The sequence below is a fragment of the Symphalangus syndactylus genome, chromosome 16, assembly GCF_028878055.3.
Source record: "Symphalangus syndactylus isolate Jambi chromosome 16, NHGRI_mSymSyn1-v2.1_pri, whole genome shotgun sequence".
Classification (NCBI taxonomy): domain Eukaryota; kingdom Metazoa; phylum Chordata; class Mammalia; order Primates; family Hylobatidae; genus Symphalangus; species Symphalangus syndactylus.
The window spans coordinates 46,163,409-46,182,731 of NC_072438.2; the positions used below are offsets into that span (position 1 = coordinate 46,163,409).

The window sequence follows — 19,323 nt, forward strand, 5'->3', positions numbered from 1 at the left end:
GTAAGGCTAAAGCAGCCAATCGTGGAGCAGCTTGGCTGCTTTGTCATAAACGGAGCGACGTATTTTCCACCTGTCCTTTACCGGGAGTTAGCGATCCCTTAACCCCTGCACTGCGCTAGTGCTAAAGAGGAAATGTCTCTACGCTGCGGGGATGCAGCCCGCACCCTGGGGCCCCGGGTGAGCGGCGGGGCGAACGGGTTTGGGCGTGGGGTGGGGGGATTCTATCCCTTCAGAGCGCCCACGCCCAATAATAAAGGCCAGTGCATTTTCTGAACATTTACTTCTAGCCAACGGCAGTTTTAAACGTTTTTCGTGTAATCTCATGTAATTATCCCGCCAGCCCCATGATAAAGAGTCTCTGGCATCAGTTTGTTTGAAAGTCTCTCTGGGCCAGCACTGAGGACTTATTTTCTGCTTAGAGTGGTTTGTACCCTATATTTATGGAGCACTGCAGTGAGCACCCTACATAGCTATTCTGTCTTGGATTCTTACTGTGTGTGAGACACCACTCTAGCCGCAGAGAACACAAACCTGTCCTCTAGGCTTTAGCTGCAGACATTGAGAAGTGCAGTAGCAATCGTGCAGCACCCTAACAGGCACTCTGAGTTGTCGAAGGTTCTTTTGAGTTACATGTGCAGACTCGTGGATTTTGTAGTATTTTAGCTATCTCATGCACGTTTGTGTTCAGATGTAAAAGCCGAATACCATGATTTCTTATGTTCTTGACTGCCATGTTCAAACACAGAAACAGTGTAACCTAGAAAGTAAAAACGTTCATCCTGCACGGTGAAACCCCGTCTCTATTAAAAATACAAAAATTAGCTGAGCGTGGTGGCGCGCGCCTGTAGTCCCAGCTACTCGGGAGGCTGAGGCAGGAGAATCGCTTGAATCCGCGAGGCGGAGGTTGCAGTGAGCCGAGATCGCGCAACTGCACTCCAACCTGGGCGACAGAGCAAGAGTCCATCTCAAAAAAAAAGAAAGTGAAAACGTTAGGCTTGGTTTTCCCCCTTCCAGTTGTCTGAAACCAACTGGGCATTATTAACCTACGTTTCAACAATTATGCTTATTCAAAGCTCGAGAGATTTATTGCACACTTCACTTTAAACGCCCCTGATTCAAGTCAGGACCAGAACAGTTTTAAGCTGTGGCACCTTCTTCAGTTATTGCAGTTCAATCTTGTTGAAAGACAAACATCTAGTTCCTGGTAGGTGGAGTACATGAAAGTGTGATATATGTTAGATAGTTCCAGAGATTTTCGGGCCGGGCGCGGTGGCTCACGCCGTAATCCCAGCACTTTGGGAGGCCAAGGCAGGTGGATCACCTGAGGTCAGGAGATAGAGACCATCCTGGCTAATATGGTGAAACCCTGTCTCTACTAAAAATACAAAAAAATCAGCCGGGCGTGGTGGCGGGTGCCTGTAGTCCCAGCTACTCAGGAGGCTGAGGCAGGAGAATGGCGTGAACCCGGGAGGCGGAGCTTGCAGTGAGCCAAGATTGCGCCACTGCACTCCAGCCTGGGCAACAGAGCAAGACTCTGTCTCAAAAAAAAAAAAAACAGATTTCCAAATCTATTCTAAACTCAGTAGTAAACAGTCAACTCTTATTCTCTTTTAGGTTTGGTTCCTTCAGTCATCTTTTATATTATATTCTAATGCCTTAGAATACTAGAGCTCCTAGTTTGACATAATTTCTGAATCACTTTTTTGGCTTTACCCTTCCGTTTAGGTGTTATGATGGGTTAAAACTAAATTATTACGGACTCCACTAAATAAATGTCATAATTAACTCTTTCTTTAGGTATTTGGGAGATATTTTTGCCACCCAGTCAGACCGTTAAGTTCCTTGCCAGATAAAAAAAAGGAACTCTTACAGAATGGACCAGACCTTCAAGATTTTGTATCTGGTGATCTTGCAGACAGGAGCACCTGGGATGAATATAAAGGAAACCTAAAACGCCAGAAAGGAGAAAGGTAATTGAAAATTTGAGATAATTTTAACGTCCCATTCCTTTATTGTGCATTATTTTCAGATATAACCAAGCCCTAGAATCTGTTTTTAATATCAGACTTGTTAAATTTAGCTAAAAACCATTAGAAAGCTGTGATAACAGAACTAGATAGAACAAGTAAGCTGATGAAATTTTTGGAATCTTTGTATTTTCTCTTGCCCTTACTATGTTACACTGCCATCTCCCCATTTTCTACCCAGCATCCAACTTCTTCAGAGTGAAGATTACTGCCTTGCTACTAGTCTGTTAGATCTGGGTTAGTAGGTGTTGATGATCTAACTTGTGCTTCTCCTAGTCAATTTACATGTGACCTATGGATACCTTGCCTTACTTTAAAAGAGTGATGGAATTTTATGTAGAAGGTAGATTGAGTTATCACAAGTGGATGGAAGTCATGGAGAACCAAGGATACACAGTCTCCACTCCAAATTTGAGATCTTTTTTCCATTTAGTAGCCACTATAAAATCTAGAATGTAGAGCAGACAGTGCACAGTTGTGATCTTTCCTCAGTCTAAACAAGTAGAGTACTTTTTGGCAGTATCATTCATGAGGGATGAGATATTCGAAAACTTACTCATTCTCTTATTAGAATAGTGTAACTCTGCCTTTGCAAAAAAGGTAGACATGAGTATAGCACCCTGTTACACGCCATTATTGGTGTTTTCTTTTTTGTTGTTCGTTTTTGAGACAGTCTTGCTCTGTCGCCCAGGTTGGAGTGCAGTGGCGCGATCTTGGCTCACCGCAACCCCCGCCTCCCGGGTTCAAGGGATTCTTCTGCCTCAGCGTCCCAAGTAGCTGGGACTACAGGCGCCTGCCACCATGCCCGGCTAATTTTTGTATTTTTAGTAAAGACAGGGCTTCACGATATTGGCCAAGGTGTCTCGAACTCCTGACCTTGTGATCCGCCCACCTCAGCCTCCCAAAGTGCTGGGATTACAGGCGTGAGCCACCACACCCAGCCATTATTGGTGTTTTCTAAAGTGGTTTGAGCAAGGCTAAATTTGATTCTGTGTTCTTACTCCTATGACAGAAATTATAAGAGTTATTCTAAGGTTATAGAAAAAATTATTAACTAGGAATTGTAATAGAAGAAATTAACTTCAAAGCTGTGTAATTATTTGGCAGCGTATTTGTTAATAGATAGTTATGTTTGGCTTTCCTTAGGTTAAGACTACCTCCATGGCTAAAGACAGAAATTCCCATGGGGAAAAATTACAATAAACTGAAAAGTACTTTGCGGAATTTAAATCTCCATACAGTAAGTTGTCAAAGTGTAAACTATCCCTCTTAACCAAAAGCCGTGTTTCTACATTTATATAACTTAAAGATTATTGATAAATATATAAATAATAGCAAAGAAAGTAAACATGTTAAGTGATACATTACTACCAGAAATGGAAATATATTTAGAATCATTTTTCCGGCAAACAGATATTTTTTGCCCTACAAGTTTGGAAACAAGGCTTTGTTTGTTTGTTTTATATTGCGGATTAGATATGTGATTCGTTGGAAAGAATATAAAATTAAATGTGAAGCTATGTCACATATGCAATGCCATATATAAACCATACTCCTTTACCTTTAACTCTTCAGTATATATTCTTTCAGACTTTTTTATTAGCACATATGAAGTATATACATTTGTAAAGTTTTTAATTTAAAAATTGGATTTTGGCCGGGTGCGGTGGCTCACACCTATAATTCCAGTACTTCGGAAGGCCGAGGCAGGAGGATCACCTGAGGTCAGGACTTCAAGACCAGCCTGGCCAACATGGTGAAACCCCGTCTCTACTAAAAATACAAAAAAAATTAGCTGGGCGTGGTGGCGTGAGCCTGTAGTCCCAGCTACTCGGAAGGCTGAGGCTGGACAATCACTTGAGCTTGGGAGGTGGAGATTGCAGTGAGCTGAGATGGCACCACTCCACTCCAGCCTGGATTACAGAGTGAGACTCCATCTTAAAAAAAATAAAAATTCAAGTCTGTCCATTCTTACATAATTATGTAAGGGAGTACACGTCTATAGGACATGCTTACTACACTCTAATCTTAATATAGAGTTTGGCAGTTTAACAGCCCTTTTTTTTTTTTTTGAAGACAGGGCATTGCTCTGTTGTCCATGCTGGAGTGCTGTGGCATAATTGCCTTGACCTCCCAGGCTCAAGTGATCCTCCCTCCTCAGCCTTCTGAGTAGCTGGGAGTATAGGTGCACATTACCACGCCTGACTAACTTTTTGATTTTTTGTAGAGGGGGGATTTCACTATGTTGCCCAGACTGGTTCCAGATTCGTGGGCTCAAGCGGTCCTCCTGCCTCAGCTTCCCAAAGTGCTGGAATTACAGGCATGAGCCAGCGCATGGTCTTAACAGCATTTTTGAATAGTGAATGTCTTCAAAAATATGTTGTAAACAATGAGCAGTTTAAAATGTCTAATCACAGTCACCAATTGTTTAGGTGGTGGATATTGTCAACCTAATGGTGTTCCATTTCCTTTTGCATACAGGTATGTGAGGAAGCTCGATGTCCCAATATTGGAGAGTGTTGGGGAGGTGGAGAATATGCCACCGCCACAGCCACAATCATGGTAGGGCCAGCCTCAACCTCTACGGCTTAGTCTAGAAACTGAAAGGGACTGTTTTGTGTCTTCCTCCTAAAAATGTGCATTATGACTCTCTGGTCAGATTTTTCATTACATTTGCATTTATGAAAAATATTAAGAAAAAACCTGATGGAATAATCCAACCTGTTGTGATCTCACCCTTCTCTGAATAAATCTATTATTGGTTCTTTCATTTATGTGATAGTTAATCACATGCTGCCTTGAGATACCTCTCCTATCAATGTTTGAAAACATTATTCATGATTGCTTAGCTTTTTATGTTTTTCTGTTTAATATATTCGACAAGAAGGAGCTGTGCTTTCTGTTTTCACATCCATAGAGACCTGCACATTGATCTGTCACATATTTTATGTCTTTTAAAATCATCTTTTTTTGTTATTGAGTAGATATAAAAGTATCTTCATAGGCCGGGTGCAGTGGCTCATGCCTGTAATCTCAGCATTTTGGGAGGCCGAGGCAGGCAGATCATTTGAACCCAGGAGTTCAAGACCAGCTGGGCAACATGGTAAAACTTTGTCCATACAAAAAAAAAGTTTTTAAAAATTAGCTGGGCATAGTGGCACTTGTCTGTATACCCAACTTCTGAGGAGGCTGAGGTGGGAGGATCACTTGAGCCCAACAGGTCGAGGCTGCAGTAAGACATGATCATGCCACTGCATCCCAGCTTAGACTACAGAGCAAGACCCTGTTTCGAAAAAAAAAAAAAAGTATCTTACAAACTGTGTAAGTTATAAAGAATAACACAACAGACACCCTCATACCTCCAGTTTGAGATTAAAACGTTAGCATTATCTTTGAATACCCCTCTGTATCCCCTAAACTGTATATTAGAATCCCATTTTTCAGTTGTGTTTCTATTTTGTTTTAAGAAATGGGGGTCTCACTCTGTCACCCAGGCTGGAGTGCAGTGGCACAGTCGTAGCTCACTGCAGCCTCGAACTCCTAGGCTCAAGTACTCCTCCTATCTCAGCCTCCCTAAATACCTGAGGCTACAGGTACATGCCACTGCACCCAGCTAATTTTTAGAAACAGGGTCACACTGTGTTGCCCATGCTGGTCTCACTCTTAACAATCCTCTCACCTCGGCCTCCAAAGTAGCTGGGATTATAGGAGCAAACCACTGCACCCTGCTTTGTTTTTAAATTTAAATTTTGTGTCCTTTCCTGATCCCATCCCGTTTTCCCTGAACACTATTCTTATTGCTGAGTTTATTATTTCTCTTTCTTTTTAGTTTTATCACATATATTTGTGCTGCTTGACTATCATTTAGTTTTGAATGTTTCAAATTTCTTATAAACAGAACCAAACTGTATGCATTCTTTGCAACTTGCTTTATTCTCTCAACATTATGTCCTTAAGGGTCATCTGTCTATTTCATTTAAATTGTAACATTTCTATTCTAGTTGATGGGTGACACATGTACAAGAGGTTGCAGATTTTGTTCTGTTAAGACTGCAAGAAAACCTCCTCCACTGGATGCCAGTGAGCCCTACAATACTGCAAAGGCAATTGCAGAATGGGGTCTGGATTATGTCGTCCTGACATCTGTAGATCGAGATGGTTAGTGTGTCATCATGGCCTCTACCAGAAATTGGCTCTAAGTGGTGACATCATCTTGAGCAGTGGATTCTTTTGTTTCTAGATATGCCTGATGGGGGAGCTGAACACATTGCAAAGACTGTATCATATTTAAAGGAAAGGTACTTATTTTCGTTTGTGTAATTTAAGGACCTTTTTGGACCCATATGAGTTCAGTTTAAGTTCATTACCTTGAAGCAGGGATTATTCACTATTTGGAGAGTTTCATAGTTTTCTGATAATTCACTGGAAATTATATATACATTTCTTTGGAAAAAGCATATTTGTATGTACAGATACATACTTGCAGAGAATTTTAGGGGCTCACTGACATGAACTTACCCATAGACCTTTAGCCCATAGAATCTCTCCCTCATATTACAGCATTAATCTAAACTTTGAATGATTTTCTTTAAAAAGTATAAACCTGGTTTTCTTAGTAATGATTTTTTTTTTTTTTGAGACGGAGTCTCGCTCTTTTGCCCAGGCTAGAGTGCATGGCACCATCTCACTGCAACCTCTGCCTCCCGGTTCAAGCATTTATCCTGCCTCAGCCTCCTGAGTAGCTGGGATTACAGGCCTGCGCCACCACGCTCAGCTAATTTTTGTACTTTTAGTAGAGATAGGGTTTGACCATGTTGGCCAGGATGGTCTCAAACTCCGGACCTCAATTGATCCACCCACCTGAGCCTACCAAAGTACAGGATTACAGGTCTGAGCCATCGCGCCCAGCCTGTTTTTTTTGTTTTGTTTTGTTTTTTTGTTTTTTCTTTTAAGAGACAGTCTTGCTTTGTCATCTAGGCTGGAGTGCAGTGGCCTGATGATCATAGCTCACTGCAGCCTCAAACTTCTGGGCTCAAGCAATCCTTCTGCCTCAGCCTCCCAAGTAGCTGGGACTACAGGTACACACTACCACACTTGGCTAATGTTTTTACATTTTTTTTTAGAGACAGAATCTTGCTACGTTCCCTGGGCTGGTCTCAAACTCCTGACCTCAGCCAATACTCTTGCCTTGCCCTCCCAAAGTGCTGGGATTATTCTAATTTTCTACAACTCAGTACTAGTTTGGCACCTAAGCGCACTTAGTAAATTTTTTAAATGATTCCCTAGTATTTTCTGTTTTCTATTTACTATAGTTCATTTTTGAAAAATCTGTTTGCAACCCACTAGGTTTATTTTACAAGCTTCAATGGGTCTCAGCTTGCAGTTTAAAAAAGCAATAGAACCAAGCACAGTGGTTCACGCCTGTAGTTCTAGCACTTTGGGAGGCCAAAGCAGGAAGATTGCTTGAGGCCAGGTGTTCAAGACCAGCCTGGGCAACATAGGGAGATGCTGTCTCTACAAAAAATAAATTAAAAAATAGCTGGATGTGGTAGCATGCACCCATAGCCCTACCTGCTTGGGAGGCTGAGGCAGAAGGACTGCGTGAGCCCAGGAGTTCAAAGTTACAGTGAGCTATGATGCACTGGGCAACAGAGCAAGACCCACAAATAATGAACATCTTTTTTTCTTTTGTTTTAAAATAATATCATACTGCAAATTTCATACTGTTTTTATTTAAAAAAAACAATTATAGGATATGTTCTTTGAACATCTCTTATATTCATGATAAGGGTGCACATGTGGTCTTTTCTACATCTGTTCTTTCAGGGAACAACTCCAGACACTTTGCCAGTGAGTTTGTGAAAAAATTTGTCAGCTCTTTCAGTCATTTTTGCTGGTGTCAAAGGGAACAGCTCTGTGACCCAGTTCACATTATAGTGCTTGGATGAATAGATATAGCCTCAATATAAATAGGAAGATTAATGTTTAGCTCGTACTTCGTTTAACAAAGCTCATGACTCAGCAACCCAGAAAATAGTTTTTAAAACCCATAGCACTTGTGAAATATTTGCCTAGAGGAAGGGAGGAGAGCATGATTTGATGACTTTTTAAAGAAATCAAAATTAAAGCAATCAAATAATACTCACATTTATATAAGAAATATTTCAATTTACTTTCCAATGAGTAAAGTTTTATATTTAATGTTTTAATATTTCATATTTTAGTTTCTTACAATCATTTATGTTTTCTAAAACCTACTCAAATTAGGTTTAAAAGTCTACTATATATAATTTGAAATTTTATTCAATTTGCCTGCAGGTGTGTTTTAACCACTGTGTACATAGTATTTAATGGTCTGCTTTTTTTTTTTATAATGGTTCATGTATGAACATCTGTATGTTCATACTTTTCTTGACAAAGTTCTAAAGGTTACTGTGTTGAAAGATACTGAATGATTACTGATAATTTCTATTTTGAGGAACAGGTATATCAGTTCTTTCTCTCTGTTTGATAATTCTCTCTTTTCCCCTTAGGAATCCAAAAATCCTTGTGGAATGTCTTACTCCTGATTTTCGAGGTGATCTCAAAGCAATAGAAAAAGTTGCTCTGTCAGGATTAGATGTGTATGCACATAATGTAGAAACAGTCCCGGAATTACAGAGGTGAATATATGTACAAAGTAATGTTGGGAAGTTAGGCGGGTCAAAATATGCCATATATTCTTACCTTTTCCAGGGGTGAACTTTGCCATTGACTTTTACAAAGTGAACTCTATTCTTTTTTTTTTTTTTTTTTTGAGACGGAGTCTCGCTCTGTCGTCCAGGCTAGAGTGCAGTGGCGCAGTCTTGGCTCACTGCAAGCTCTGCCTCCTGGGTTCACGCCATTCTCCCACCTCAGCCTCTCCGAGTAGCTGGGACTACAGGCGCCCGCCACCACGCCCGGCTAATTTTTTTGTATTTTTAGTAGAGACGGGGTTTCACCGTGGTCTCGATCTCCTGACCTCGTGATCCGCCCGCCTCGGCCTCCCAAAGTGCTGGGATTACAAGCATGAGCCACCGCGCCCGGCCTTCTTTTTTGTTTTTTAGGCAAACTCAATCTATGTCTGTTACATAAAAATCAGAAAATATCACCAACAAAAACAGCATAAATATCACCCAAAATAGTATTTCCACCCAGCAATATCAGTTACTAACACCTTAGTGTTTATATTATAAACACTATATTTATACTACATATTTGTATTTTTATATTTATAATATACTTAATTTTTATATTATAAACATTAAGATGTTAGTAACTCATATTAGTAACAGTTACTGTGTGTGTTTTAATACCCACAAATAATGAACATCTTTTTTTCTTTTGTTTTAAAATAATATCATACTGCAAATTTCAGTGAGTTGTTTGTTTCCCCCTCCCCACGAAAAAGTTTTCAAAGGAGGGAAAAAATTACACTAGAGCAATTGCTTTGGTTGTAATTCTAAAGAAAAGACTTCAAAAATTTATTTGGCTGGACGCTGTGGCTCACGCCTGTAATCCCAACACTTTGGGAGGCAGAGGCAGGCAGATCACCTGAGGTTGGGAGTTCAAGACCAGCCTGACCAACATGGAGAAACCCCGTCTCTACTAAACATACAAGATAGCCAGGCATGGTGGCACATGCCTGTAATCCCAGCTACTCGGTAGGCTGAAGCAGGAGAAGAATCACTTGAACTCGGGAGGCAGAGGTTGCAGTGAGCTGAGATCATGCCATTGCATCCAGCTTGGGCAACAAGAGCGAAACTCCATCTAGAAAGAAAAAAGAGAAAGGAAAAAAAATATATATATATGAATATATATTATATATATATAATATATATGCATATATATTATATATATAATATATTCATATATTATATATATATATTCAGTATATATTCAGCACTAATATGTGTAATAAATGATGCAGAAGAAAAACTCGTGGCTCACACCTATAATCCTAGCACTTTGGGAGGCCGAGGCAGGCGGATTACCTGAGTTCGGGAGTTCAAGACCAGTCTGGCCAACATGATGAAACCCCGTCTCTACTAAATATATAAAAAGTTAGCCAGGTGCAGACCTGTAATTCCAGCTACTCTGGAGGCTGAGGCAGGAGAATTGCCTGGACCCGGGAGGCGAAGTTTGCGGAGAGCCGAGATAGCGCCACTGCACTCCAGCCTGGGTGACAGAGCGAAACTTTGTCTCAAAAAAAAAAAAAAACTCATATCATTCAGATGTACTTTTTTAAAAAAGTAGACACTGTGCTTTCTTACTCCTAATAATTTCAGTAATTAAGAATAATTATTGGCAAGTAACACTGATGTAAGAAAAAAGTAAGGATTGTTATCCACATCCATTCAAATTTTAGAAAAATGAACATTTTAAGCTTCGGGCAAGAGTAATATCATTTTTTTCTTTAATTTTAGCATTTAGCAGTGATTTTATTAGCTTCTACATATGATCTGTGTTATAGAGCCTGAAAGAAGTTACAGTAAACTAACCACCGTTTTCACTAAATCATAAACAGTAGAGACCATAACTTAATTTCAGTGGAGAAATTCTGTTAAAAAGTGATTTCTATAATGTCAGCTTCACAGTTATTTTTAAATTCATAAATTTGTTTCTTCTCTTTCCTGTTAACTAGTCTCTAATGAAAAACAGTTACAGAAAATAAAGCTGCATTAGAATTGAAATGAAATCCAGTTTAACATCAGAAGCTTTCTGGCCTTTTGGCTTAAAGGATAAGTCATTTAAGCCATGGTGGTTTGGCCATTGTTGAAGTCTAGGACACAGCCTGTTCCAACCTCGTCATGATACCACCACCAGTGGGTGCCAGTTTCCCTGGTTTCACTTAAAAACATGATCCTTTCCAGTGAAAATTCCAGAATCATGCATTTCTTTACCTAAGAGGTGGCAGTGTTGTATACTCACCAGCAGAGGGCAGCTTAGTCTTCAGAAAAGAAATGAACATGAAAGTTTCAACCCTCTGACATGTGGGTTCGGCTTATTTTTTTCTTTGTTCAGTATGGAGACTCTCTTCTGCTTTTTTTCCTTTCTCTTCTAATTTTTCGCTTCAGAATTCTGGTTTCTCAGTGCATAAACTGAAGTAATTTCTTCCATTCTACTTTTCTTTGCCCCAGGCTTGAGACAGAACTAGGGAGCCCAGTGAGGCCTTTTCTTTCCTAAATTAACAGTTAGGCATTTGTGCATAAATGCTACCTTTGAACTATGTGATTCAAGATAATGTGCAGAATGTACTTCTCTGGTCTTTCAGGTTGCTTGCATAACTATGTACTTGGTTGAACTTGTAATTCTTGCTGACAACAGTCCTGCTGTTTTCCAGTAAGGTTCGTGATCCTCGGGCCAATTTTGATCAGTCCCTACGTGTATTGAAACATGCCAAGAAGGTTCAGCCCGATGTTATTTCTAAAACATCTATAATGTTGGGTTTAGGCGAGAATGATGAGCAAGTATATGCAACAATGAAAGGTAAAGAAATTGAAAAATGAAAAATCTTTCCCATGTAATTTGAGTAATAGCAGGAACCTACTCACTTTGAAGGCCCTTCTAAGAACAAAGAAAAGTATATGGTTCTAAATGGCAGCATAAAAAGGAAACCAACTTGCACATGCACCCTTAAATCTAAAATACAAGTTAAAAAAAAAAGCGAAGGAAATAAATTTTCTTGGAATTTCATGGAGTGATATGCATGACGCTCAGGATACAAAATTTATATCCCATTTTATTCCGCATCCTTGCATCCACTGAAAGCATGATTTCATCCACTTTTCTCATTCTATCATTGGACACTTTTGGAGAGGCAGCCAGGTACCAGGCACTGACAGTTCACAGATCAGTGAGACTAATCCAGGCCTCTGAGAAAGAGCTTACTTGTAGCATTGTCACATAACATGGTGTGCTTTGGACTTTGCTGAACCTTAGTCCCGTAAGTCCGTTTGCTTTGTGATTCTTGGGCTTTTTAAACTTTGGAATTTAAAAGTTTTAATTTTAGCTGAAGACCCTTGGACTACTTGTAGTTATTTAGTGGTTCAAAGAGTAATAAGTTCATATAGTAATCAAGACCTGCTGTTTACCACATTGCACACAGTTTATTAGAAAGATTCTGATATGTCATAGTTTAAATCACAGCCCCCATAGCATATCTTGTGCATTTAGTAAAAGCCTAATGCAACATATTTGCACTACTATATAGGTGCATTAAGGTTTTTGCATATACCATTTCCCATACCTTTTCTGCCAAACAGACTCCTACTCTAAAACAACCTCCACTACTATTTTAGCATTGATTCCGTAGTATTAGAAGTATTTATCCTTGTATCTATCAGCCCTACATGACTGTCTTAATTATTATTGTTTTCAGTCCTTACCACAGTCCCTGGCACATAATACTTTTGAATGAATAGATGTTGTCTTATTTTCCAACATGAAGATTATGGACTGTCATAAAGTTCACACCATTTTTAAATATTCCTTAGGAAAATTACGCTTAGAACTACAATTAAAGTATTTGCTAATGTAATTTGTGATTTTCTTCCTACAGCACTTCGTGAGGCAGATGTAGACTGCTTGACTTTAGGACAATATATGCAGCCAACAAGGCGTCACCTTAAGGTACACGTATCTTGATTTGCTGTTTTTTTTTTTTTTTTTTTTTTTAAGATGGAGTTTTGCCCTTCTCGCCCAAGCTGGAGTGTAGTGGCACGATCTCAGCTCACTGTAATCTCTGCCTCCTGGGTTCAGGTGATTCTCCTGCCTCACCCTCCTGAGTAGCTGCGACTACAGGCGGGTGCCACTACATCCGGCTAAAATATATATATATATATATATATATATATATAATTTTTTTTTTTTCTTGACACAGAGTCTCACTCTGTCACCCAGGCTAGAGTGCAGTGGTGCAATCTCGGCTCACTGCAACCTCCACCTCCCGGGTTCAAACGATTTTCATGCCTCAGCCTCCTGAGTAGCTGGGATTACAGGCACACACTACCACACCCAACTAATTTTTTTGTATTTTTAGAGACAAGATTTTGCCGTGTTGCCCAGGCTGGTCTTGAACTCCTGAGCTCAGGCAATCCACCCGCTTCGGCCTCCCAAAGTGCTAGGATTACAGGCGTGAGCCACTGCACCCGGCCAATTTTTTATATTTTTAATAGAGTTGGGGTTTCATCATTTTGGCCAGGCTAGTCTCGAACTCCTGACCTTAGGTGATCCGCCCGCCTCAGCCTTCCAAAGTGCTGGGATTACAGGTGTGAGCCACTGCTCCCAGCCCATGTATAGCTTTTGACTCCCAAAAAAACATAACTACTAATAGACTTCTGTTGACTGGAAGCCTTACCAATAACAACAGTCAATTAACACACATTTTGTATGTTACATGTACTTTTATATATATGTATGTGTGTGTGTATATCTGTATATATACACACATATACACACACACACACACACACACACATATATATATACACATCTTATTCTTACAGTAAAGTCAGCTAGAGAAAAAATCTTTTTAAGAAAATCATAAGGAAAATATATTTACTAGTCATTAAGTGGAAGTGGACCATCATAAAGGTCTTCATCCTCATCATCTTCATGTAGATGAGGAGGAGGGAGAAGAAGAGGAGTTAGTCATGCTGTCTCAGGGGTGGCAGAAATGGAAGAAAATCTTTGTATAAGTGGGCCTGTGCAGTTACCATGTTGTTCAAGGCTCAGCTGTATACTTACAAGTCCCAGTTTTCATTTTATTATCTACGTAAATCAGCTACATTTGCACATATTTGCTGCCTCCCCCATTCTCTCCACAAATTTCACAACTCAAGTGAACCTAGAGAAAAAGAATTTAAAAGTTGGGAAATGGCACTCATTTACACTTGGTTATTGTGTAACTTGTTTTTGTTATGTTAGAGCCAGAGGCGAAGTAAGAATGGGAAACCATTCTTTCTATTTCTATCATGGACATCTATCCATTCATTCAAGAAGCTTGTGTTGAGCAGTGACCATGTGCCAGTCACAGTGCTAAGCAGAAGATACAAGTTGAGTAAGACAGTCTTGTCCTCAAGAATTGGATAGGCATGAGTAATTCTTGAATTTAGCTGTTAACGAAGGAAAAATATAGATAAATAATATCTGTAGATATTATCTCTTCTTTCTCTGTCCTTTGGAATAGCCAGTGTAGCACAAAATTGATATGCTTCCCTGTCCCTGTAATTCCCTGTATTTACATCCCAATAGAGTGGCCAGAAAGTAACCAGTAAACACGTAGTCAGGGAGGAGGGAGAGGACAAAAGCCTGGGGGTGGGGGCAAGATAAATTATGCAGTGAAGAGCATTCTGCATACATAGGTATAGACTTTCTGCAGAATCAAAGTGGAATTCTAAAATCTGATCAGAAGTAATTACTTAAATCTAGGTTGAAGAATATATTACTCCTGAAAAATTCAAATACTGGGAAAAAGTAGGAAATGAACTTGGATTTCATTATACTGCAAGTGGCCCTTTGGTGCGTTCTTCATATAAAGCAGGTAAGTTAGATTGTGGGGCATGGTTTTATTTAGGCCATTAACTTTCCACATTAAGTTCTACCACCAATCACTAAAACTCCTGACAAATTCTGATACCTTTGGTGGTCTTGGTAGAGGGCGTAGTTTTTTTTCTGGAACATTCTTAGGAGCTTTGCTCCATGGGGATCATATTAAGAAAAGTTTCTCTTAATCTTTTGTTTCTTAAACAAATTCAGCCCCCTGCTTTGTAACTCAGCTACTATAGTAAAAGCAGAAACAATTTGTTTATTAATTTTTTCTATGTGTAGATTTCAGTAGTAGGTTATTCAGAAATGACAGAGCATGTCAAGCATCTAATAGGGTTTTCTGAGAAATACATATTTATTTGGAAATGATACCAGCTGCATCTCCAGACTACCAGTTTCAATCAGTTTAAGCACTGAAAAGTATCTATTTGATAGCATTGCTTGCATCATTAAATTTCTTTGTATTTTTCCCCCAGAGGCAACAGAAAAATATCCATAAGATTATTTTTCTCTGTAGAAACGTTTAGTGGTTTTACTAGCTACAAGGCAAATTTTTTTTACCTTTGGAATTTCAGCTCTTAATCAATAGCTTGAATTGATTTATGATAATAAAATCATTTTCCAAGGGATAAAAAGTCATGTGATAATGATTGTCAGAGGATCCATAAAAACATATCTGAAGACTGAATTTAATTTAGAAAGTGTTTATGATGTCCCTGTCAGTTGGACTTAACAATTATAATGATTAAGAATAAATAGGCTGGCCAGGTGGGGTGGCTCACACCTATAATCCCAGCACTTTGGGAGGCCGAGGCGGGCAGATCACGAGGTCAGGAGATCAAGACCATCCTGGCTAACACAGTGAAACCCTCTCCACTAAAAATACAAAAAAATTAGTTGGGCATGGTGGCGGGCGCCTGTAGTCCCAGCTACTCGGGAGGCTGAGGCAGGAGAATGGCATGAACCTGGGAGGCGGAGCTTGCAGTGAGCCGAGATTGTGCCACTGCACTCCAGCCTGGGCAACAGAGCAAGACTCTGTCTCCAAAAAAAAAAAGAATAAATAGGCCAGGCAAGGTGGCTCATGCCTGTATTCCCAGCACTTTGGAAGGCAAGAGGATTACTTGAGCCCAGGAGTTCAAGGATGCAGTGATCTATGATCGTGTCACTACAACTCCAGCCTGGGTGACAGAGCAAGACACTATGTCTCAAAAATAAAATAAAAAAAGAAACAGGCCAGGTGTGGTAGTGTGTGCCTATAGTCCCAACTTCTTGGGAGACTGAGGCAGGAGGATCGCATGGGCCTAGGAGTTCAAATACAGCCTGAGCAACATTGTGAGATCTCATCTCTTTATTTTTTATTTTATTATTATTATTTTTTTTAGATTCAGTCTCTCTCCATCACCTAGGCTGGAGTGCAGTGGCACAATCTTGACTCACTGCAACCTCTGCCTCTCGGGTTCATGCCATTCTCCTGCCTCAGCCTCCTGAGTAGCTGGGACTACAGGTGCCTGCCACCACGCCTGGCTAATTTTTTGTATTTTTAGTAGAGATGGGGTTTCACCGTGTTAGCCAGGATGGCCTCAATCTCCTGACCTAGTGATCCGCCCACCTTGGCCTCCCAAAGTGCTGGGATTACAGATGTAAGCCACCGCGCCCGGCCGACCTTGTCTCTAAAAATAAACTAGGTATTGGCCAGGCATGGTGGCTAATGCCTGAAATCCCAACACTTTGGGAGGCCGAGGTGGGCGGATCACGAGGTCAAGAGATTGAGATCATCCTGGCCAACATGGTGAAACCCCATCTCTACTAAAAATACAAAAATTAGCTGGGCATGGTGGTGCGCACCTGTAGTCCCAGCTACTCGGGAGGCTGAGGCAAGAGAATAGCTTGAACCTGGGAGGCGGAGGTTGCAGTGAGCCAAGATCCTGCCACTCCACTCCAGCTTGGCGAAAGAGCGAGACTCCGTCTCCAAAAGAAAAAATATATATACAAAAATTAGCCAGGCATGGTGGCGTGTGCCTGTAGTCCCAGCTACTTGGGAGACTGAGGCAGGAGAATTGCTTGAACCCGAGAGACAGAGGTTGTGGTGAGCCGAGATCATGCCACTGCACTCCAGCCTGGGCAACAGAGCAAGACTCTGTCTCAAAAATAAATAAATAAATAAATAAATAAATAAATAAATAAATAAATTAGGTAATTCTTTTTTAATCTAAAGGAATGATGTTTTAAATGATTGCTTTATATACTGGGGTCTAAATCTTAAATATGTTTAAATTAGACAAATTATACTTGAAAAAATTAATGCTCCAGTATTAGTAATATTCAATATGTTCCTAGTTCCTATAAAGACATTTAAGGGGTGCAGTGGCTCATGCCTGTAATCCTAGCACTTTGGGAGGCCGAGGCGGATGGATCACCTGAGCCCAGGAGTTCAAGACCAGCCTGGGCAACATGGCAAAACCCCATCTCTACAAAAATACAAAAATTAGCTGGGTGGCTGATTTGCTGGGTGGTGGTGGGCACCTTTAGTTCTAGCCACCGTTTTCACTAAATCATAAACAGTAGAGACCATAACTTAATTTCAGTGGAGAAATGACAGCAACCCAGGAGGCTGAGGTGGGAGGATCACCTGAGCCCAGGAGGTTGAGGCTGCAGTGAGCTGTGATCGTGCCACTGCACTCCAGCCTGGGTGACGGAATGAGACCCTGTCTCAAAAATAAATAAATAAATAAAAATAGTAATTTAAAACATTTTAATGAACTAATAGCTCATCAAGTTTGAAAACCCAAGAATTTGATTCAGCACTGACTGACAGAATGTGCGGACTTTGAAAACCAGTAATTGTAAGTGATTTAGTCTTCAAGCAGCACTGCTGGCAAGCTAAAAATGCATGTGAAGGATAGAACCATTATCAGCTTCTAGAATGGTTAGAGTAACATCCTTTGAAAGGAATTTTTCTTTTGCTAAAGAAAAATTTCTAACATAAAAGGAAGTAAATTATGAACTTTCTGATGCTTTCTAAATTACCAGGAAAAGATCAGATTCTGGTACATGATGAACATTAGACTAAAATGAGGGATTAGGGTCTGGTAAAGTTGGTGCTACTCCCACGACATTTGGAGGAGGTATGGAGCAGCATGGATTACTTGGCTGGGTTATGAGCCTTGGGATTTGCAGAGATTATATGTAGATACACTCATCACAGTTCTACTCATATGTAAGATGGCAAAGAGAAGTTAATCAGACTCATAAAATCAGGCCTCTAGTGCTGCACTCTACCAATAAGCATTGAGTCATGCTGTAAGAGTGATAGACTAAATGGAACACTAATGGCCTAAAAAGAGAATGTGCCCTCTAAGCTGCTAACTTATTGCATAGGCACAACTCAGGCGGTGGGGAGAAAGCCCATTACAAATGAAGAGCTCTTGCTTCCCTAGAGGGGAATAAGCTAAAGAAATTCCATCAGATGCGTCTGCTCAACTGCAATGAGGTCTGTTTTATAAATATCAGATCCAGCCTAATAATGTAGCAAAATTGCTCTTGGAAATGAATTTTGCCAAGAGCAATACTTTGACAGTGATGAGGGAGAGATAGTGCACATAAAGTAGAATAAATGTGCAGACCCATGTATACAGTAGGGTCACCCTTTGTAATATTGGGTTACTAGAAAGAATAATAGTAGGAGACTCTAGTCATTATTGCTGGGGAGAAGGGCCAAAGACATAGGGGATATTTAGGTTAGAAAAATATTGCCATTGAGGTTTGAGAAGAGAGAAGTGCCAATAAATACAAAAGTCTTCTTTAAAGGGGAAATACCAAAAATATAATTCTGAAACAGTTGTCTCACTGTTATTTACTTTAAATTGATATTAATGTGTTTTCCTTTTTCCTAAATAGGTGAATTTTTCCTGAAAAATCTAGTGGCTAAAAGAAAAACAAAAGCCCTCTAAAACTTCAACAAGACCTTCAAGATCAAAGAAATTTTTAAAATTGGATTCCAGTTAATAACAGAGGTGGTGCCAGAATGCCTGGACTGCAGTGGATGTACCCCACCTCTTTGCTTAAAAAAAAAAAAAATTTTCAATAGCCAGGCGTAGTGGCTCACGCCTGTAATCCCAGCACTTTAGGAGGCCAAGGCGGGTGGATCACCTGAGGTCAGGAGTTCGAGACCAGCCTGGCCAACATGGTGAAACCCTGTCTCCACTAAAAACACAAAAATTAGTCAGGTGTGATGGTGGGCACCTGTAATCCCAGCTACTCGGGAAGCTAAGGCAGAAGAATTGCTTGAACCTGGGAGGGGGAGGTTGCAGTGAGCCAAGATCGCTCCATTGCCCTCCAGCCTGGGTGACAAGAGCAAAACTCCATCTCAGATAAAAAGGAAAAAAAAGTCAATAAACTGTACAAATTTAATTACAGTAATTCATTTGGCTTTTAGTGTATCTTCTTTGTCCCAATTAAACAGTTGCTTGCTGTGATGTAATCTTAAAATATCTTTGTAAGAATTTTCTTTTAACATAATTTTAAAATGCATTAAAAACTTCCAGAGAAGAGGCATGGTGGCTCACACCTATAATCCCAACATTTTGGGAGGCCAAGGCGGGCAGATCACTTGAACCCAGGAGTTCGAGACCAGCCTGGGCAACATGGTGAGACCCTATCTCTACAAAAAATTAGCCAGATGTGGTGCACGTACCCGTAGTCCCAGCTACTCAGGCTGAGGTGAGAGGAT

General features: G+C 40.2%; 1 protein-coding gene across 5 annotated transcripts; it reads left to right on the plus strand.

The window, feature by feature from the left end:
- The first annotated feature begins 13 nt into the window (after nucleotides 1–13).
- Nucleotides 14–19,082, plus strand: LIAS (lipoic acid synthetase). Of its 5 annotated transcripts, none has more exons than XM_055246597.2 (11): nucleotides 14–177; nucleotides 1,798–1,970; nucleotides 3,174–3,267; nucleotides 4,509–4,589; nucleotides 6,029–6,185; nucleotides 6,268–6,325; nucleotides 8,561–8,689; nucleotides 11,389–11,534; nucleotides 12,607–12,677; nucleotides 14,478–14,589; nucleotides 18,492–19,082. In XM_055246597.2, exons 1-11 carry the CDS (start codon nucleotides 133–135, stop codon nucleotides 18,542–18,544), a joined length of 1,119 nt encoding a protein of 372 aa, XP_055102572.1. In that variant the 5' UTR covers nucleotides 14–132; the 3' UTR covers nucleotides 18,545–19,082. The 5 variants fall into 5 exon arrangements, with proteins under 5 accessions (XP_055102572.1, XP_063475912.1, XP_055102574.1 ...); XM_063619842.1 differs by lacking the exon at nucleotides 18,492–19,082 and adding an exon at nucleotides 17,362–18,480 and having other exon boundaries at nucleotides 22–177; XM_055246599.2 differs by lacking the exon at nucleotides 14,478–14,589 and having other exon boundaries at nucleotides 22–177.
- The last annotated feature ends 241 nt before the right edge of the window (nucleotides 19,083–19,323 follow it).